Source organism: Podarcis filfolensis (assembly GCF_964270895.1).
Source record: "Podarcis filfolensis genome assembly, chromosome: 14".
Lineage (NCBI taxonomy): Eukaryota > Metazoa > Chordata > Lepidosauria > Squamata > Lacertidae > Podarcis > Podarcis filfolensis.
Window position 1 is genome coordinate 30,476,797 of NC_139616.1, and position 22,382 is coordinate 30,499,178.

Consider the following 22,382-nt stretch of genomic DNA (forward strand, 5'->3'; position numbering starts at 1 on the left):
AAGCCTGTAGGGCCGGAGCCCACACCCTCCCAGGCATCTTCCCTTGAGTTGTCAGAGCCAGATGCCTCCCACTGCACATCACCAGTTGCACATCTATGTTGTGACTGCATTGGGAGTACTGCACACAGTTGTGGTTATGCTGCCTCAAAAAAGATATTGGAAAAGTTTCAGAAAAGGGCAAGCGATATGATCAAGGGAGTGGGGGCAACTCCCCTACGAATAAAGGTTGCAGAATAATAATTTATAATAATAATAATTTATATTTAAATAATGATTTATTATTTGTACCCCACCCATCTGGCTGGGTTTCCCCAGCCATCCTGGGCGGCTTCCGACAAAGACCAAAAATACACTAAAATGTCACACATTAAAAACTTCCCTGAAAAAAAGGGCTGCCTTCAGATGTCTTCTGAAAGTCAGGCAGTTGTTTATCTCTTTGACACCTGATGGAAGGGCGTTCCACAGGGTGGGCGCCACTACTGAGAAGGCCCTCTGCCTGGTTCCCTGTAGCTTTGCTTCTCGCAATGAGGGAACTGCCAGAAGGCCCTCGGAGCTGGACCTCAGCATCCAGGCAGAACAATGGGGGTGGAGACGCTCCTTTAGGTATACTGGGCCGAGGCCGTTTAGGGCTTTAAAGGTCAACACCAACACTTTGGTAAGATGCGACATGATAGAAGTTTATAAAATTATACACAGCATGGAGAAAGTGGATGGAGAAAAGTTTTCTCCCTCTCTCATGCCACTAAACTCGTGGGCTGAATGTTGGAAGATTTTTCATAGAACCATAGAGTTGGAAGGGACCCTGAGGGTCATCTAGTCCAACCCCCTGCAGTTCAGAAATCTTTTGCCTAACGTGGGGCTCAGAGCCACAATCTGGAGATTAAGAGTCTCATGCGCTGCCAGCTGAGCTATCACTTCTGGAAAGATAAAAGAAGGTACTTCTTTACTCAGCACTGAGTTAAACTCTGGAACTCACTGCCACAGGAGGCAGTGAAGGCAATCCACCTAGATGTCTTTAAAATACGATTAGACAAATTCTTGGAGGAGGAGGAGGAGACTATCAATGGCTACTAGCTATGATGGCTATGCTCTACCTCCACAGCTGGAGGCAGAAATGCTTCTGACTACCAGCTGCTGGGAACCATAGGAGGGGAGAAGACTCTTCTGCTCAGGTTCTACTTGCGGGTTTCCCAAAGGCATCTGGTCAGCCAACGTGAGGAAAGGGTGGCCATTGGTCTGATCCAGCAGGTTCTTCTTACATTCTTATAAGGTAGCTCCCTTGTTCTTAAGGTTTATCAGATTGTGAACAAATGTTAAGTGGTGAGAGGAATGGAACTGTCGGAAGTGAGCAATGGATCTTGTTGACAGAAGATTAAAAGACTGCAGAAATATGGAAATAGCATTCAGAGGAAGTTATAGACAGGAGAAAAACTTTCTCCCGAATCATCCTCACAAAATAATGAGCCTGGAAGTGGCCTTAGACTAAATGGAGCATGAGAAGGAATAACAACAACAGCAACAACAAATAATTTCCTAGTTGAACTCACGAAAGTTGCAGGAGATGGTTTCAAGGAACATCTGTTTAAATTAATCAGAGAGTAGCAAAACATGCCAGTCAATTTGGACCACTATAACTGTTCTTACAGGCAGAAGGCAAATGCAAAGAGCCTCAGAGTTATTAACCTGTGCTTCCAAAATACCAGCAAAAGATTATGCAGAGAAAGGTTGGGATGAAATTTGATGAACAACTGAGATACAATTTGGATTTAGGAGGCAAGGAGGATCCAGGGAAGCCATGCTTGTAATCCAAATAGGGACCAAGATATATCTAGAAATTAAGAAGGATCACAACTAGGGTTAACTGATCTAGAAAAAGCCTTTGACATCTTGGGCTGAAATAAACTGTTCACTATATTGTCAAGGACTGGAATAGACAACGAGGCCCAAGGAATAAGAAACCATATATGCTGGAAGTACAACAGCAAGAATCATTCAGTTAGTACCTAAGGTCTAATTTTGTTGATAGTCAGATAGTCAACAGGGTACTAGAGGTGTTGCCTAGCAACCAGTCAGAATTGCATGATTCTTGCTGAGGTAGCTTGTTCTCTGATTGGCTGGGTAGTTCTGAGGGAGTTCCCCTCCCTGCAAGAGTAGTTGCATGTCTCCCTGCTATGAAAAAGGCTTGCAAATAAAGGAAAACCGCTGACTGGTTTTGTACAGTTTATCCAGTTCTGTATTATCAGTTTCTTTTCTCTCTGGGCTCTGCATGCAATCTATACTAGGGCTAGGGAACCTAGTGCCCCTCAAATGTTGTTGGACTGCAACTCCCATCAGCCCCAGGTAGCATGGCCAGTGGTCAGGGATGATGGGATTTGTAGTCCAATAATATCTGGAGGACCCCAGGTTGAAGAATGCTGTTTTAATCCTACCTTTCATTAGGACGGAATGCAGGGCAAGTTCCCCCCTTTCATTCTCTCAGCAATCCTGTGACATACGTTAGGATGAGTTATGCTAGGCTGAGATGCAATGTCTGGTTCGGCTTGTGGGAATTCAAGCTCCAGAAAGCCTTGTACTGCTTCCAGTATGCCAGCTCTCCACAGCCGCTTCTGCCTTCAAGCAACCCAAAGTCTGTAAGATCAAGAGCTGAACTGGGTGGTGCATTATGCAAATCAAGCCAATTGCACAATTATTCTTATGTCGTATAATGGTCTCGTTTCTACTGTTTTGCATAATTTATGCTGCTTCTGTCAGTCATGGGGAGGAGCACACTGAAGCCCCTCCCTCTGACCTTGGGGAATCTTATCTAACCAGTCACACTCTGGCACCTGAGATTCAGCAGGAGTTGCCCTGCAGCCTTGCATCCATAGGGACTAGGAACTTGTTTTTAAACAAACAAAAACGATGCACACACACTCCACATCCTTGAAAACTGCACTTCTTAGGAGGCTGGGTTCTGTGCCACGTTGCCCTCCTGCAGAACACAGTCCTCGCTCCTGGCTGTTTGGAGATTAGAACCCAGGCTAACAGTCACAATGATCTGGATAGATGGCAAACCATTAAAAACACATTGCCTTTGAAACAGGCCCAGCGGGCGATTTACCAAATAGCTTGACAGATCTTCCACAAAAGCGCCCGTCCCGTCCCCCACTTAAAAATGGCTTGCTCCATTTTGCAACTCTTAACTCCAGCGAGCTCGCAGCAGTAACAAGAGGGCTTTTTCTGAATGCAGCGGGGATCCTCTGGAAAGATCTGACCATTTCCCCTTTCAGCTACCTTTCCCCTCTTCCTCCCCCCCCCCCACGAGGGGTTGTTTTTATTGTCCCCGTCTAATGAAGTAGCGGTTTCACCTGGTCAACCCCACAAGTGGTGCCTGTTCAATGCCATGAATGCAAATACTTGACCCCCTGAGCGGTGGGGGCAGCAATTAGTTTAAGCAGGGGGTTCGTGTAACACTTCAAAAGTCTTAATCCGGGCGGCCAGCCTCAGCCCTGGCCTCTGCCAAGAGCCCATTGAGAGCTCTTAATGAGTCTGCAAGGCAAATGCTCGCTTTCAATGCGTTTTGGGGTCACGTCAGATGCTTGAAAAGCTCCACTCTATAAGGCATTGTGTGGCTTTGGAGATTCAGGCCTTTCCCTTTGTCGAGCTGGGGAGGGGGAAGGAAAAAAGACCCTCGAGCCCCAAACTCCCCTTTTTCACAAGGCAGAGACACAAACCATCTTTCAGAGCTGGGACCCTTTGGGCGCTTTGCATATCAATGGGCCTCGGCCTGAATGCAGGCACTCAGCTGAGAAATAGGATCACTATCGGAACTTCCCGGCATTCACGGGCTCTTGGGAATCTTTAAAGCCCTTGCCGGAGAATAATTTGGTCGAATGTCATGGCTGGAAACAAAACCTAAACAAGCAGGGGGCAGTCCATCATTGGGGGGGGGGCGTTGGCAAAAAGTGACAACGGAGTCCCCTCGGCTTTGACATCCAACCCCTGGCAGGGCACCTGGCACAGCGCTTCCATCGAGGCAGGGGGGCTCATTGTGGCAAAGGGGCCTTTTCCTATGGTGGCCTTTGTGGCTGCACCATATCACTCCAGGATTGCTCTACCCTGCATGTGCCCGCTTGACCACTTTGATCTGCAGAACAGGCACTTATAATACTCATTCTGCACTTGTAAGAAATCAGTACTTTCGCGTGGTGGCACCTACACTTTGGAATTCCCTGCCTGTTGATGTCACTGTATTATTTTTGGTGTTCATGCACACAAAGTAGACCTTCCAAGTGTCCCTATTTTCCAGGGACAGTCCCAGATTTACAGAAGCCATCCCAATTTCTGATTTGATCCTGGAACGTTCCACTTTTTCTTAGGATGCCCCTATTTTCATTGGGGAAATGTTGGAGGGTATGCAGTTATGCAATCCCCAAGCCAAGGAGATAAGTAACTATACAACCTTTAGAAGACATCTGAAGGCAGCCCTGTATATACAAGCTTTAAAAATGTTTAATGTTTCATTATGTTTTTATATACTGTATTTTTTGCACCACAACACTCACTTTTTTCCTCCTAGAAAGTAAGGGGAAATGTCTGTGCGTGTTATGGAGCGAATGCCTGCGGGTGGCGGGGGGGATCTGCTGCAGTCGTGAGCAGAGGATCCATGGTTCCCCTTCCTTCCCTCCTCCGTGGTTACAAAGCATGGAGCCACATGGATCCTCAGGATTTTTGCATTGGGCTACTCCAAACTCACTGTCAGATCACATGTCTGTGGCCACAGCATGAACCACAAAAATCATATATCCACTATTTCGTTTAGAATATTTTTTTTCTTGTTTTCCTCCTCTAAAAACTACGTGCGTGTTATGTTCTGGTGCGTGTTATAGAGCGAAAAATACGGTATGTTGGAAGCCGCCCAGAGTGGTTGGGGGAACCCAGTGGTTGGAGGAACCTATTATTATTATTATTATTATTATTATTATTATTATTATTATTATTGAATTAGACAACCCTAGTTTCATTGGAGAAATGTTGGAGGGTATGCATAAAACTTGCAAGCCCCCCCCCCCCCCTTGAGCAGAAAACTAGGCATGTTGTAGAGGCTCCAATCGGACATACATTTGATTCATGTCAGTATGGCTCTCTGCTTTTTCAGTCAACAGATTAACTAGCTGTCTGAAGAGGGCTTGTGACTGTGTGCAGTCCTCAAAGAAGGCTGAAGAGTCCTTAAGCAACACCTGTACTAAATTGCTGGAGGGCTAAATAGTTTGAGAAAACAAAGACTTGTTAAGTCTCCTGTTACAGGCACTTAAGGCTCATACAACCCTCTCTAGATTTCGCTCCAGGGAATTATTTGTCTCGGGTATTGCCTTTCGATCCTGTTCCTAGAAGCATCCATCTTGATCCGTGAGTTTGCACAGCACATGCAGGACAGTGCCTGACACGTAAGAAGAAAAGAGATCTTAAACATTTGGAGTCTATTCAGAGCTTTTGTATTTTCCCTTTTATTAGTTCATATTTCTCACAGAAATGTTTTGAGGGGCCATAAAAAAATGGGTTAGCGTTTGCCAGACCTGTTGTAAAAAGAGAACAACAGGCCTCTTCTCTAAAAGGTTTGCATGGGGATGTTATCCTACGATGTAGACCTCCTCACCCTGCAAAGCAAGAGTGAAATGAACACCCACATGCTTAAAAGTTGTTAGGAGACCCCCTATTCCCTTTACAGGGCTTCAATTCCAAGAGTTCCTAGGGAAGAAGGACTGATTGTTGAACCCCTCTGGAAACTGTAGCTCTGTGACAGGAATAGGGCTCCCTGAACAACTTTCAGTGCCCTTGACAACCTGCAGTTCCCACAATTCTATGACTGTTCAAAGTGGTATAACAATGCTTAAAATATATGGTGTGGAAGTGACTTCAGAGTCCACCACTGAGCCTTTTATGAACCTACCACTTCCTTGCTCAGTGTTCTTTGATCATAGATGCAGATTCTGGGCATGTGTGGGGCAACTTTGTGTGTAGTTGTGCATCTTATGATATCTACTTGTTGCAGTGGTCAAGTGGGCCAGAACGTGCTGGCCTGCTTGCTCCACATCTTAGAACATTATTAGCACAAAAGGAGGCTCTTCTCACATGCCACTTGGAGAACACTGATCGTCTCCCAGGTGGATGAACTGGGAGAGCCGTTAGGAGACTCTTATTCCACTCAGAGAATTACAATTCCCAGTGTTCCTCAGGGAGAGGGGCTGATTCTTAAACTAGTTCTGGGGGAAACAGGGTTCTCCTAATCACTCTCAGCTCCTTTAACAAATTACAGCTCCCAGAATTCTTTTGGAGAGGGAGCTATGCCTGTTTATGGGACCCTAGTGCTTTAAATGTATGGTTTGAATGTGGCCTTAGTTCTGCCCAGAGCACATCAATTGAAATCAGTGGCTCAACATTAGTTATGCCCATCAATATCAAAAGGCTGACCCTGAGCAGGACTAAAGTTGGATTCATCCCAAAGGATGTGTGGAGAAGAACATAGTGGGCTGTGCCATTAGTCAAGGCTGTGTTCTGCGTTCTTCCTCCCTTGCTCGCATTCTCATTCACTCACACTCCTTCAAAAACTTCCATGTCTTGTCTATATTAGCCAGGTTTATTCAGCAGAATATTTTGTCAGATCTGGGTTTCCTGGACTTGATCTCTTCTGTTGCTGATGGTGGTTAAAAAACGAAACAAAAACAAAACTTAAATACTTTCTCTCTACTCGGTAAGCGTACATTTCTTCCTTACTGGCAAGAGGTGATATAAATTATAAAGAAAAGGAGACGTCCCCCCCTGACCCGAGACCCATTTCAGACGTCCCTTGCCCTACGACTGTGTGTGGGAGGGGCCTGCAGCATTCAACAGGCTGCTGGGAATACGGCCATTCCACCCTCTAGCAAGTTCAACTTTCCCCCTGTCACGTGAAGGGGTCTCTCCATCAGTCCCAGCCAAAGTCCTGCCCTGTCATCTGGTAAAATTTCATGTTAAAGGGTCTGTAGAACTCCTGCAGGCGGCGGATGACCTGCGGGTCGATTTTGGGGTGCGGCCTCCCTTTGGATTTCCCTAGGCACCGGGGTCGGCTGCTCCCTTCGGGCTTCTTCAAGCAAGGGAAGCCCTTAGTCTCGTTGAAGTAGAAGTGCTTGTCCGTCACCACCCGCTTGATCCCCAGAAAGTCTTGGACACGGGCCATCTCCCCGGCTGGGTCACTCACCAGCCTCTCCCCACTGACAAAGAGGAACTTGGACAGGGGGAAATACCGCAGCCAGCTGTCCAGGTGTTTGGCATAAATGCCGATCCGCACGGCACTCCAGGTGGTGTCGATGAGGCCCGTGCTGATGTTCTTGAAGGCCAAGGCTTGGAAGCTAGGGATGGTGGGGTTCTTGGAAAGGGTCTGAGTGTAGTCTGAAATGGCCCGCGTCACCGGGTTGCGCACGACCACAATCAGCTTGGTGTCCCTGGACATGTTGTAAATGCGCCGGGGGGCTTCCTTGGTCACAAAGTAGCTCGGCGTCTTCTCCATGGTGATCTGTCCCTCCAAGGTGCGGGGCATCAAGTTTCTGGGGAAATAAAAGGGCATTGGTAAAGATCCTGCCTTGATAATTCTACATCCTTCAGAGCCCCACCAACTCTCTATGGGTCCAATCAGATACAAATAAGATCGCATTGGCTTTCTTTTTCCTTTTTCTTTTCTTTTTTAAATTATGTGTATCATTGATTTGTCCACAGACACAAAAAGTGCAAGCCTAAGAAAACCAAAAATTAAAAATATAAAGCATAAAGCACTGCAGCCTGGAAGGACAAAAGTACAAAGATATAGCACAGATCCGACAGGATAATATTTACTCATGTAAAGATTCTCTTTACAAATAATAAAGATATACAAAAATATAAATATTCTCCACCTGTGAGTTCCACACTGCTTTGGTTTTCCTGATTATAATGCAAGTGCTTCCGTCCTGTTTTCTAACATTCCTTTCACACTGCAGTGACTGTTGTATTATGAGTGGACTGTGGCTTTACCAATATATTGGCATTGCACCAAGACTGTAACAAGGAGCTTTTAATTTACTTTTTTAAATTTTCAGAACAATATATATACTGAAAAACAAATAATAATACTATTTTAAAGCCATATTTTTTTTAAAAAATGCACATATATGAATATGAGAGAATCTGTCCACTCAGTTTTCTTATTTGTTGAATCATCTGTTCAAGTTCTACAGATTTCCACATCGATTTGTGGATATATGTGTATATATATATAGTCAGCAGGAAAATTTTCTGTCATTTTATTTTGAATTCCCCCTAATATAATGCATTTTTGTATGTTACTGTCTCCAATATATTTACTTTAATGTTCCTTTCCTGCTGATATATGCATGGGAGAACTGAATTGCAAAATTCAGAGATGGGCAGATTTCGCAGGGGAACTGTGTTTCATTTTTTGTATTGTTTCAGAAGAAAAAAAAGAAATTAAATGTGAACAGAATTTGGTTTTTCTTCCCCACCTCACACCAGATACACTGCATTGCAGTAGCCTAATCAGGAGTTACCAGAGCATGCATTAGTGCTATGGAACAATTAACTTTCCCCAGCTGTTGTGAGTCTGTTGCAGCATAACAACAAAGAGGACTTGGAGTCTTTGTTGTGTGTATATTCCCTTTTGGTGCTGTAAGGACAGAACCCTCTCCTGTGTTTGTGTGTGGCTTGCCACCTGGGGCTCTTTTACAAACAAAAAAACAAGACCTGCATTCATGCTTGAAAGCTGCGATGACCTGTTGGGCATTCTTGATAAACTTGAAAACAAGCTCTCTGGGTTTCAGCCGCAGCCTTGAAGTGAGTAATACTCTTGGGAGCTGCAAAGATAACACTTCATGGACACAGAGGGGAGCGGGCACTCCAAATTGGGCACGGTTTGAAGAGCCAGGTCACAAGGCGATACAATGCCGTGTCCTCAAGCTACCAAATCAAATTGCCCTTCCAAGACCAGGCAATCAGCAAACACTGACAGCTCTTGCTAACTGGCTGAGGTTTCTGGCACGGTGCAGGTTTAAAAAAAGGGACCATTGTTCTTCCGTTCCACGGCGCCTCCAAACACCAGTTTGTTCTCCTGTCACTTCATGACTTATCTGCCAGCCTCGTCCTCAGGAAAACGAGACCCACTTAAAAGCCTTCCCAAGATGTTGGCGCCTCCCTGACTGGAGTGCAGAAAACATGGGACGAGCAACAGGGAGCAAAGTGTGGTGGCTGGTGCAAAGTTGGAGGGTCATAACTCGGCGGCAAAGCTCCTGCCTTGCATGCAGAAGGTCACAGGTTCAATACCCAATGGCACCTCCAGGTAGGGCTGGCAATGCCCCCTGTCTGAAATCCTGGAGAGCTGCTGCAGTGTAGACAATACTGAGCTACTTGGACCAGTATGAAGCAACTGCTTGTGTTCCTTCCCATGTACCTCAGCTCAGCGGTAGTTTTTTCCTGGGCTCTTCCTATTCCATTGTTCCTCTTTGACCTCAATGCCTCTACTTCTGTCTTGCCATTATCGACCTACTGTTCATTCACATCATTCCCTACCTTTCAGCTTCTGGACCCTCTTCCCTTCAGATTCAGATTAGAGAGCTGATGTTGTGGTTGGAGTGTTGAACTAGGGTTCAAATCCCCACTTAGCCATGAAGCTCTCCGGGTGACCGTGGGCCAGTCACTCACTCTCACCCTAACCTACCTCAAAGGGTTGTTATGAGGATAACATGGGGAGGAGGAGAACTGTGGATGCCACCTTGATTAATTAAATTTTTTAATGCACCCCCCTTGCTATATATCAGCAGTGCAAAGCTTTCTCCCATTTGAAGACTCTGTGATATATATATATATATGGAAAAATAAGACTATTTCCCTGAAAGGATCTGAATGACATGTCCGAATTTTGTCAATGCAGGAAGTGAGCAGCACATCCATGAACACACCATGACATCACAGCAGTTCTGCCAATAGCTGGAGATGGTGGACAAATGACAGGCAGGATTTAGTGTATTAAAATATTTCATCAAAAATTCACAATTCCTAACCACCCCAAAACCCTAGAGCCATATTGAAGGGGAATCTTCCCCTTGCAACTGATATTCGCAGATTATACTCTTTTCCATACACGGTCAGAGCCTTAAAATAAAAATAAAAATCAGTCATGCTCCTGCTCTCTTCCTCGCCGTCCCCCACCACATCCCACGCCCACGGCTTCCACATGTCAAACATTAACGCTCTGCGTTCTTTCAGATCCGGGCTTTGGTCACAGGACATTTCTGAGGGGTGGGGACGGCCATGAACCCATTTCAACGAGACTTTCGGGAGTGGAGCCAAGTTCCCCTTCCCCCACTGGAAAAGGAATACCAAACGGTTCAGTTGCATGTCAATTATTTTAATGACAATCAGATGTCAGAAATTAGGAAAGATCTGGGGAAGAGAGGGGTATGTGAGAAGGAATAAGTTTAGCATGTACATATGTGAAATGTGTCCGAAAAACTTTCCTGTTTGGAAAAAAAAAACTTCTGGAGGATATTCCCATTCAGACAATACGCTTCTCCTTTCCTGTAATACTGCTATTTATTTATTTATTTGTATCCAGGGCTGCACAGAGTTCCACTCACACAACTTCTTCTCTTTCCCATGCGAACCCCTAAATATTCTCTGATTTTGAGGGTGCCTGTGGGTGGGGCTGGAGGGACAGGAGAGGCAGAGGGAGAAGAGGGGGCTGGAGGGACAGGAGAGGCAGAGCTGCAGCCACATAATAAGATATACCAATATTATTCAGTTCGGTGTTGCTAGCTTTTCCAAAGGAGTCTTGTGACTCTGCCAGCACCAGCCACTTGCAGACATTAACAGCAAAAGATTGTGCTCTCTTCCATGCTTTGGAAAAACACTCACGCAGGAAATCTGCACTGAAGACGCTGACAAAATTTCATGAGAAAACACACACACACAAAAATTGGTGTGAAAAAGTAGCAAACTGAACGTAAAGATTTGAAAAAGGAGAAACCGAAATCATGAGATGCAATCATCATAATTAGACAGCCCCACATGTTACAGTAATTGAGTCTTGACGCAATGAGCGAATTGTCATGGGCTGTCTGAGTCAGGATGATACAGATTGCGGATTGGCCGAGAACCTGGGCGGCTAAGCAAGGACTGGGGGTGAGGCTTCCCTCAACCAGCTCTCTTGTCTCATCCGTTCCCAGAATGAGAGCCACATGTCCTGCCTCCCTCTCCATCCCCAGCCCTCTCCATCTGACACTCCTATGGTGCTCATTGCACTGCCCATCTTGTTGCTGGGAGTAGCTCTGCCTACCTCAAGGGAAAAGGTTCACCCATCCCAGCCACTATCTCAGGAGGCAGAGACACATTCTCCATCACCTAGGTCTAGGAGGAACCAAAAGAGAAGAGAGCCTACTAGGCGTAGCGAGAGATTTCAGAAATGCTTACTGCCCAAAAATGAGCCTGGCTCATTCCTATATATAGGATGCCAAGGGGTGTGACAGTGTCGGATCAACGTCTAAAACTTTGGCAGTTGGAGCACCTGCCTTTGTTGCAGCTGAATTTGGGATTAACCGTGTGCATTGCCTGGGGTGCCTTAAGCCAGCAATTTGCATCTGCACTGCAGTGATCTAAGCATTAAAGCCTTTGGAAAGAATCCTTCTTCAGGTCTTTGTTCTACAGCAACTGGGAGCCAGGACATGAATGAGCCGCTGTGTTCAGTGAAACAGGTCCAGGAATGGTAGCAGCTGGTGTACCAGCTAAAGTTGGTAGAAGATGCCCCTCCATTCCATGTACTGAAGCTGAACGGGCCAGCAGTTTAGACAGGGTCTTCCGACAGGCTAGCATAGGGGAGAGTAGGAGGGAATACACACAGCTCTGCCTGGGTCCCATGACTGCCACCCCTATGCATCTGCCACCTGAGGAAGCAGCCTCACTCTGCCTAACGGTAGGGACCGGCTCTAGTTTGACTGTATTACCACTGTACATGGACATGGATTTTGTTAGCTATCATAACACAGTGGTATAATAACATGAGCTATTCCACCAGAAGCCCAGATCAAGAGTGAACATCTCAAGGACACCAGTGCTTTTTGGAAAGAATAATGTACAAAAAGAAAGGGAAGTCCATCAAGGGGGCTTATTGATCGCTGGTTAAAATCAAAGCTTGTTCCAGTTTCATTTGAGCACCTTCGAGACAGATTCAGGACTGATCAAAGAAAGTCCTTTTTCACACATTGCAAAGTTAAACTATGGAACTCGCTCCCCCAGGAGACTGTGATGGTCACCAGCTTGGATTGCTTTCAAAAAGGATTGGGCAAATTCATGGAGAAGGCTATCAATGGCTACCAGCCACAATGACTATGCTCTTCCTCCACTGTTGGAAACAGTGATTGTTTCTCAATACCAGTTGCTGGAAACTGCTGTGCTCTTGTGCTCAGGTCCTACTTGCCAGTTTCTCACGGGCATCTGGTTGGCCACTGTAAGAACAGGATGCTGAACTAGATAGGCCACTGGCCTGATCCAGCAGAGCTGTTCTTATAGTGTTATGCTACACAGACAAATATGACTCCTTTAAATGTTAGAGGCCCTCTTCAGATTCCTCCTGTGCTTCCTCTCGGCTGGATCGCATCTGAGCTCAGCCAAGCCTGTTTCTCCTTCACCCAAAAGACTCTCCAATCATCACTTTATTGTTACGCCAATAAATATTTACTGAGCGTTCAATGGCTTTTGTTCTTCATTTAGCGAAATGCAAGTTGTAAGTGTAACTGTTAAGGGCTCTTTTCTCCAGCCAGGCATTTTCACAACTATAGAGCACCTGTCTTAATGATGGATGGGTAAATCACTCCGTGTTAAGTGCTTAATCAATGCTGGCTGTTAAGGGGCCAGCGAGGGCTGGTCTTGAGGCTGCCAGTGGCACAGAGCTGAGAGCAAAGAAACAAAAACACCCCACATAAAGCCAGGCCGAGCTCTAATTCCTTTATTAATTCTCTCCTCTACGCCTTCTGCTAAGACCTAGTTTGTTCCTTGACACCTTATTCTTAGCTGCCTTCAGTTTGAGACCCCAAGGGATTGAAGGATGGAGGATAGAGCCCTTGAATAAATAGGGGCTCTAGAATATAAGTGTGATCAGGGCTGGTACAATGCTGACTAAGATGGGCCCAGTGCCAGCTCCAAGCCACTGATTCCTGGATTATTATTATTATTATTAATTATTATTATTATTATTATTATGTTTCTCCCAACACATTATAAAACACAAAGTAATAAAAGCAAACTATTTAAAAACAATAACTAAAATACAGCAAAACACATTTGGAAGCAACAATTAAAACGCAGTGGACAGCATCATCTGCATCTTCCCCGCGCAAAGCCTTTCAGAGCAGGAAGGTCTTAGCTTGCTGCTGGAAGGATAAGAGGGGGAGCCAGTGTAACCCCTCCTGGGAGGGAATCCCACACTCTGGGTGCAGCCACAGAAAAGGCTCTCTCTCGTGTCACCACCAACTGCGCTTCTGATGTTGATGGGAACTGAGAGATGGCGCCCAGGCAGGTTCATAGAGGAAGATATGATATTTCCGGTAGCCTTAGCCCAATCTATATAGGGCCTTATAGATCACAACCAGCACTTTGAATTATTCCCGAAAATGGACCAGTAGCCAGGGACTTATTTGCTTATTTATTTAAAAAAGTAAAAAAAAATACACAAATAGAAACGTTAGTATGTAAATTCATGAACATGACTAACAGCTGGTTTTTTAAAAACCAAACAGAACACATACACATTTTCAAAATAGGGATATCATATCCAAATCTCAGTTTATTATCAAGTTTTAGAGTGGTGTGTGCATGCTCCAGAATTTGCACATCATTCAGAAATGTCCAGATTGCCTAAACCCTTCACAAAATGGTCATCAGTAAAGGCATCATAATAAATGACACAGTTGCTGGTGTGATAGAAGGTCCCACTGAGCAACTTAGATACCCCATTCTGCACCAGCTGCACCTTCTGAGCCAACCTTGAGGGCAGACCCACATGAAGCGTGTTACAGTAGTCCAACTCTGAGGTTGTGGAAAAAATGGGTCATACAGCACCTTCCACTCTGGCATAATGGTCAGAGTGTCAGACTAGGATATGGAAGACCTGGGTTCAAATCCTCACTCAGCCATGAAGCTCACTGGGTGATCCTAGGCCAGTCACTGCCTCTCCACCTAACCTACCTCACAGGGTTGTTGTGGGGATTAAATGAGCATGGGGAGAACTATGTAAACCACCTCGAGCACCTTGGAGGAAAAGGTGGGATAGAAATGCAATAGGTAGATAGATAATTCATTGGCAACTCTAGGTGATACATTTTTCATCCCTTTGTAGGATCCTCCTTGCTCTCCTCTGACTCTTGCTTCAGCTTACCAACTGCCTTGGGAAATCGGGAGCCCAACGCTGAATGCAAGCATTGTTTGTCTTCTGCCACGGCCCCACCCCACCTTACCCCATAGGTGGTCTTTGGCACCTCCTGGCCTCACAGAATCCCCTTCCCCCTGTGCCAGGGGAGCTGTTGCTTTGTTGGGTCAAAGCCAAGGAAGAGGAAACGGAGCTAAACAGCTGCCCAGGAGGCCTCTGCTAATCACTACTTTTTCTTCTTCCTGAGAAGCAATATGGGATAATCATAATGACTTGTAAAAAAACACACACACACAGCAGTTTGATCTGGAGCCAATCTGTCTCATTATGTCGGCCTGTACAATATGCAGACTTCTTTGATGTACAAAGCAATGGGAGATGCACGCCATAAATCCGAATGGGGGCGGCAACATCTCGTTGCAGCTCAGCCAAGCACCGATGGCCTTTCTCAGCCTGTTCTCTGGGAACATCCGCTTTGCAATGCTTAAATATTTCCCCGTTAGCAGAAGGAGTTAAGAACTGCCTTGCACGATTAGCACAAAGGCTGACCTAGAACAGCCAACCTGCAGCTCTCCAGGGATTTTGGACTATGACTCCCTGGCATCCTATAACCTGCACTGGATGGAGATGAAGGAAGTTTTCACCCAGAGTTCCCTGTGATAGTTGAGATTCCTGCATTTCAGGGGGTTGGACTAGATCAGTGATGGCCAAACTTGGCCCTCCAGCTGTTTTGGGACTACAACTCCCATCATCCCTAGCTAACAGGACCAGTGGTCAGGGATGATGGGAACTGTAGTCCCAAAACAGCAGGAGGGCCAAGTTTGGCCATCACTGGATGATGACTCTCGGGGACCCTTCCAACTCTACAATTCTATGATAAACCACTCTGAAAACTGTAGCTTTGTAAGGGGGATAGGGATTTCCTAAGAACTCTCAGCACTATTAACAAACTATACTTCCTAGAAGTCTTTGGGGGAAGCCATGACTTTTTAAAGTGGTATTATATTGCTTTAAATACATAGTGTGGCAGTGGCCTTTGCTATGACTGGTTTCTTCTCTTTAATATTATTAAATATCACCTTCTGAGACCCTTATTTGTGTGCTTCATCCATGAGAGGTCTGGAGGGTGGCAATACAAGGCCTTTTCTGGCCTTTTCTGTAGTGGCTTTCTGTTTGTGAAATGCTCTCCCCAGGGAGGTTTGGCTGGTGCCTTCAATATACACCTTTAGGCGCCAGGTGAAAATGTTCCTCTTTAACCAGGCCTTTGGCTGATTGACATTAAAATGCTTTGGGGAGGGGACAATTATAGGGTTGTTCTTGTTTTTATTTCTATTATGTATTTTGTGTTTTTATATTGTGACTTTATCTTGTGAGCCACCCTGAGACCTGCGACTATAGGATGGTATACAAATTCTCCTCCTCCTCATCTCTTTCTTCATCATCATCATCATCATCATCATCATCATCATCATCATCCCTTTCATTTAAAAATGCTTTTTGATTATTGTAGGTCATCTTAGGGCTCATCCACACTTCTGCTTTCTAACCACAGGTCCAAGAAGTTTTGCCTTTGCCCCCTGCTCTCCCCCAGAAAACGTGCTCTTTAGTACTGAATCACAGCAAACGTCGTTTCAGAGGAAACCTGATGGATGTTTGCTCCAATTTAGTGGTAAACAGTGGGATAGCGGCAGGTCAAGTGGAAAGGGTGAGCCCTTATAGGTTGATACACGCAATACCCATAAACCCCACTGAAAGCAAATCCCCCCTCAAAGAATTCTGGGCACTGTAGTTTATCCTTTAAAGGTAATCATTAGGTCCAATCGTGACCGACTCTGGGGTTGTGGCGCTCATCTTGCTTTATTGGCCGAGGGAGCTGGCGTACAGCTTCCGGGTCATGTGGCCGGATCCTTTACAGACCTACAATTCCCAGTAATTCTTAACAAACTACAGTGCTCAGAAATCTTTGAGGGGGGGGGGGAAATGTCCTTCGAATGGACTTTAAAGTTGCAGCCTTATTCAAGAACAAGTTGAACTGCAGATGTGAACAGGCAGCACAGCTTTCGAAAGGCTAGAGGTGAGTGAGGGTTTTGTGCTGTGAGTAACAGTTTCGGAACCAGCAAGGAAATCACAAGCGGTGAGAAATTTAGGAGCCATCCAGTGAATGAGTCAGCCAGAAGAAAATAATTTTGCTTCTGAACTCCTTTGATCTTGCCTCTTGCCCACACAGAGAACGGAGGTGGCTGCCCAGGCAGCTGTACTAAGCAACAGGCTCAACATTGCCCAGCAAAGATTTATTAGGGTTTATGCTTCTTTCCCACCTTATCCCTTTGGCACGTAGGGTCAGTAATGTTTCCTTCTTTCCTGGTTTAGAAGGTTCATTCTTTGCCTTTAAATGGATTATCTGGTTGCCTTGAATAACAATTTTGTCATTTGCCATGTTTGACATTAGTTGTAGAGCTAATATAGAGAGTTAGGAAAGCAGGTGGGGGGTGCATAGATGGTGACACAGAGGTTACATTCACACCATACATTTAAACCACTTTAAACACTCATTGGTTCCTCCAGAGAATCCTGGGATCTGAAGTTTGTTAAGGTGCTGAGAGTTGCTAGGAGACCCTCATATTCCCCTTCCCAGAGTTGCAATTCTCTGGAAAGAGGTTTTGATTGTTAAACCACTCTGGGAACTGTAGTTCTGGAAGGGCAATGGAGGTCTCCTAGCAACTCTCAGCATTATGGGCGCTCATTTCACTCTTTTACTTGCCTTCCTTTTCCCCAAAAAGAGCTACAATTTCCATAATTCCCTGTGACGAAGGACTGATCGTTAAGCAACTCTGGGAATCATAGCTCTGGGAGGAGAATTAATTATTTGGGGGTGGGAAGAACCCATGATTATTTAAAGTGGTGTCATGGTGTTTTAAATGCATGATGTGAATGTGGTTCTGTCCTGGTTTCTAACAATCCTTTTGCATGGCTTTACCTGTTGCATTATAGAAATGTGTAGCTTTTGGCTTGATATACTGCCATGCCATACTAAATTTCATTCACACCTGTGGTTTGACACAACATCGGCCCTGACTGGACATGTTGCCACCCTTCTGTTCCTCCAGGATTCCCCCGGGGGGAAACCCTATTTGCTGAAATATTACCCCATTTTCCCTCCAAATAACATGATCCACGAAAACGGTGGGAAAATTACAGAGCAAAACTCTTCTGACTTTCCAAACTAACAGGGTTGCAAGGAGTTTTCTTCTTCTTCCTGGAAGCAATTAAGATGTAAATGAGGGCTAAACTTCCTCTAGATTTTCAGAAGTGACCTTTACGTCATGTGAAAGATGTAAAATGCGAAAATTATCGCATAGGCACGTCCTGCAAATACCGTGTTATTAGGAGGTCTGTTCTGCACAATGTAAGAACTGTGGCTGCTACCCTTTGGAATCCCCTCCTGTTAAATCTTAGACAGCCACCTTCTCTTATGTCTTTCCTCTGCCTGCCGAAGACCTTCCTCTTTCAAGAAGACTTTTAAACAGAGATCTTGCCCACTCTGCAGCTGTATTGGAATTGTTTTTAAGATGCTTTAAATCTGTTTTTACTGTTTTATTGCTTGTCGTTGACTGCCCTGGGCTCATTTGTGAGGAAGGGCAGGGTGTAAATTGAATTAACTAAACAACAACCTTTCATGCTTGCCCAGGTGGAGAGATATCTGTGTTCGAAACCTCTGACTTTGGCATGGACAGAATGTACAATGTACAAAAGTGAGTCGCGTCTGTTGCCCTGCCCACTTTTGCCTCTGGCCCTGCTCACCCCCAGCATGTGGCCCCCCAAAAGTTGGCCATGAGACATTGGGCTGGAAAAGGCTGCCCACCCCTAGCCTACGGGAACAACCACAGTCCCCTCAACTCCACAGTTTTGCCCTACTCTACCGACCAAGCAGAGAGTTTTAGATATAATATTACACACAGCTACTGTGTGCCGATTTATGGAATAATTTATGTCCTTTCCAAATGTTTTTCTGAGTTTCTCATTGAATTTTTTTTTAGTAGTATAGGAAAATGATTCTTTCCATGTGTTCCTTCCGAATGTTAAAAAAATATCACTCAGCAAACACAAGCTTAGGAACTAAATCAATCATTCTGCTTAACGTGCAATAAAATGTTCATTATCAAGTGGGGGCAGGGGGAAAAAACCCCAGGCTGTGATGTCATTTGAGATACTGGAAAGGACTGCATTAAACCAGGCCAGTAAATCCTTCCAGCCTATCTCGAAAACACACGAGCGCATTCATTCAGCTCAAAAAGTGGAGGAATGTAATATTCTGCCCAGACTTCTTTCCCTTTTTCTTTCAATAATAAAACACGCCACTTCAGATTTATTTTATACGCCATAACATTTCTTGCTTCAAATAAACTCAGGAGGGAAACTCGCAAGATGCACTAACAAGCTGGGAAACCCTCCTTGCTTTCGGAATTGCCTCTTCCAATGTAGCTGTGGAAAAGCAGCTCGCTCGCTCACTCTTTTTTGATGCTGTGGGCCGATTAAAAACTGATTTTAAGAATTCCCCACACAAGGAAAAAAACTACTTTGCATATATAATGTAACACCTTGGCTGGAAGACTAAATTCCTTCAGCAACAGAAGTCGCCTACTGGAGACCAACTTCTGTTTATAAAAACCAGGAACTACCAGAATAGTGAATGAACATGGGTGGTCAGAAGAGCTTGAAACACCTCTCTGCAAATCTCTTTCTCCCCCGGCCCAGCAGCACTCAGTTGTATCTCACAGGTCTCTGTTCCATGTTATCTTCAGCAATACAGTGGTGCCTCGCAAGACGAAATTAATTCGTTCTGCGAATTTTTTCGTCTAGCGAATTTTTCGTCTTGCGAAGCACGAAATCCCATAGGAATGCATTGAAAATCAATTAATGCATTCCTATGGTCAAAAAAAGTCCAAACAAAGCCAAATTTGGTACAACAAGAGTTTATTAAGTGCTCTTTAAAGTCACACATACTGTAAAGAGCATTTCAAAATTCAAACCCAGAAATTTTTTTTAAAAACAGCAGAGTGGCCCAATGGTCATAGAAAATCATAAAAATGCAGAAAAAAAACCACAAGCTTCCAGATTCTTGCAAACCCCTCCCCAACTGTTCCCCCAGCCACCCAGCACACAGAAATTCAAATCCAGAATTTTTTTTAAAAAACAGCAGAGTGCCCCAATGGTCACAGAAAATCATAAAAATGCAGGAGAAAAAAAAACAAGCTTCCAGATTCTTGCAACCCCCCCAACTGTTCCCCCAGCCACCCAGCACACAGAAATTCAAATCCAGATTTTTTTTAAAAAAACAGCAGAGTGCCCCAATGGTCACAGAAAATCATAAAAATGGAGAAAAAAAAACAAGCTTCCAGATTCTTGCAAACCCCTCCCCAACACCAAGTCCTTGAATTCCAAACACACCAACCCAAAATCCAAAACCCCCCAAAAAAGTTTTAAAAGTTTAACTTACCAAATGGCTGCAAAAGAAGTTTTGGAAAAGCTTCAAAAATCACCAAAGTCTTTTAAAACCTCAAAAAAGGCTACTATGTACACTGCGTTCTATGAGTTGCTCCTCGAAGTCAAGTCGCAACTGTATTAACGGTGTTAAGAAAAAGGAAACAAACTTGCAAGACGTTTTCGTCTTGCGAAGCAAGCCCATAGGGAAATTCGTCTTGCGAAGCAGCTCAAAAAACGGAAAACCCTTTCGTCTAGCGAGTTTTCCGTCTTGCGAGGCATTCGTCTTGCGGGGCACCACTGGAGCGGAAGCAATACAGTGCAGCCAGCCTCTTCCTGCGCTGTGCAGTAAAACTGGGCAGTAGCATCCGAATAAGCCAAATTCACACTGGACACCTTAAAATCAACAGACTTTAGGGGACAGGATGTAGCTCAGTAGCAGAGCATCCATTTTGCATGTGCAAGCCCCCAGTTTCAACCCCTGACATCTCCAGGTAGGGCAGGGAAAAGATTTCTGCCTGAAATCCTATAGAACCACTGTCAATCAGTGCAGACAATCATGAGCTGGATGAAGATGAGGGTGTTAGATTTGTATTCTGCCCCTCATCAAAAGATCTCAGGGTGGTTCACCAGTTAAAAATGCAAGATAAAAGCACAAATAAATAGTTAAAACAGAAACAACAAAGCAACGACCCCCTTCCACAACCACATTTAAAAGGCGGTAGAATATAATAAGCCAAAGGCCTGGTTGAAGAATAACGTTTTCGCCTGGCATTGTAATATACTCGAACTTTCTTGGCACGATGAGCAACTGGGCTGCCTAATTTTGTACCACCCAAAGTTTCTGAACCATCTTCAGAGGCAGCCCTACATATAACACATTGCAGTACAGTCGTACCTTGGATCTCGAATGGCTTAGTAGCCGAAGAAATCAGCTCCTGAGTGCTGCAAACCCAGAAGTAGGTGTTCCGGTTTGCGAACGTTTTTCAGAAGCTGAACTTCCTACATGGTTTCCGCGGCTTCCGATTGAGTGCAGGAAGCTCCTGCAGGCAATCAGAAGCTGCGCCTTGGTTTTCGAACGGTTCCAGGAGCCAAATGGACTCCCTGAATGCATTAAGTTCAAGATCCAAGGTACGACTGTAATCTAATTTAGAGTTTACCAGAGAGGAGGAGGAGGAGGAGGAGGAGGAGGAGGAGGAGGAGGAGGAGAAGAAGAAGAAGAAGAAGAAGAAGAAGAAGAAGAAGAAGAAGAAGAAGAAGTGTAGTAGTTTGGATTTGATATCCCGCTTTTTCACTACCCTAAGGAGTCTCAAAGCAGCTAACATTCTCCTTTCCCTTCCTCCCCCACAACAAACACTCTGTGAGGTGAGTGGGGCTGAGAGATTTCAAAGGAGTGTGACTGGCCCAAGGTCACCCAGCAGCTGCATGTGGAGGAGCAGAGACGTGAACCTGGTTCACCAGATTACAAGTCTACCGCTCTTAACCACTACACCACACTGGCTCCATAGACAACAGAAGTTAGACTATCGCTGTCCAGATAAGGGCACAGCTGGACCACCAGCCAAAGCTGATGGAAGGCACTCTGAAGGAAGCTTCTTATGCTCCTACGTATTCAGTTAAACAAACTGCAGGAAGCGGCATCACCAGGAGTCCAGATGCATCTAATGGTGTTCAAATCGAGAGAACTGTATGTGGCAATGCAATGGCCTGTAGTACCTCCAAAATGAGGCTATGAAGTTGGAACCGCTGAGCCTGTGCCAAAAACTTACACCTGCATATGGTAGACAACAGGGGTGCCAACTTGAATAAAATGTTGGGCGGGGGGGGGGTTGTCATGTAAGCCCCGCTCTGCATAATCGATCACATGATGCAGCACATGCATACCATTTGAATGGCAATGCCCATCAACTTTGTGGGGGCCCAGTCCGCTCAGTATTTTATTGGGGGGAGTGCAAAGTGGCACTGGCCCCTAGGAGTTGGCTCCTATGGTGAACAAGCCACACGGCAGAAGTATTATGGGAAATACTTGTTGAAGCAAGTGCTATTGGGAACGTACCTATAGGTTTTACTCAAGTTTGAGGTTCCCTGTTCAGCCTCCTAGCAGATTTAGGCCCCATTTAAAGCAGTACCATACCCCTTTAAATAGTCATGGCATCTCCCCACAAAAAATACCAGGAACTATATTTTGTAAAGTGTGCTGAGGGTTGTTAGGAAAACCCTTCCCCCCATAATTTCCAGAGTGACTGAATGATCAGTCTCTGTTCCCAGGGAATTCTGGGGATTGGAGTTCTGGGAGGGGAACAGGAGGTCTCCTAACAGCCCTTGGCACTCTCAACAAACTACAGCTCCCAGGATTCTTTAAATGTATGGAGTGAAGGTGGCCCAAGTATGACAGCCATGCACATCAGAGCAACGAAAGCAGCTGTTCTTCACTGCCTGAACAGCATTCTCAAGGCAAGTCTCAGCTGAAATGCTGCAG

The 22,382-nt window shown here is 45.1% G+C and overlaps 1 protein-coding gene across 1 annotated transcript in view; it reads right to left on the reverse strand.

Annotated features, from left to right (window-relative positions):
* Positions 1 to 5,458: 5,458 nt before the first annotated feature.
* The window catches only part of HS3ST6 (heparan sulfate-glucosamine 3-sulfotransferase 6), a 76,420-nt gene continuing 59,496 nt past the window's right edge, over positions 5,459 to 22,382 (reverse strand). Inside the window, exon 2 of the mRNA XM_083584822.1 lies at positions 5,459 to 7,562. Coding sequence (XP_083440948.1) covers positions 6,944 to 7,562 — 619 coding nt within the window. The 3' untranslated portion in view covers positions 5,459 to 6,943. The remainder of the gene's footprint in view (positions 7,563 to 22,382) is intronic.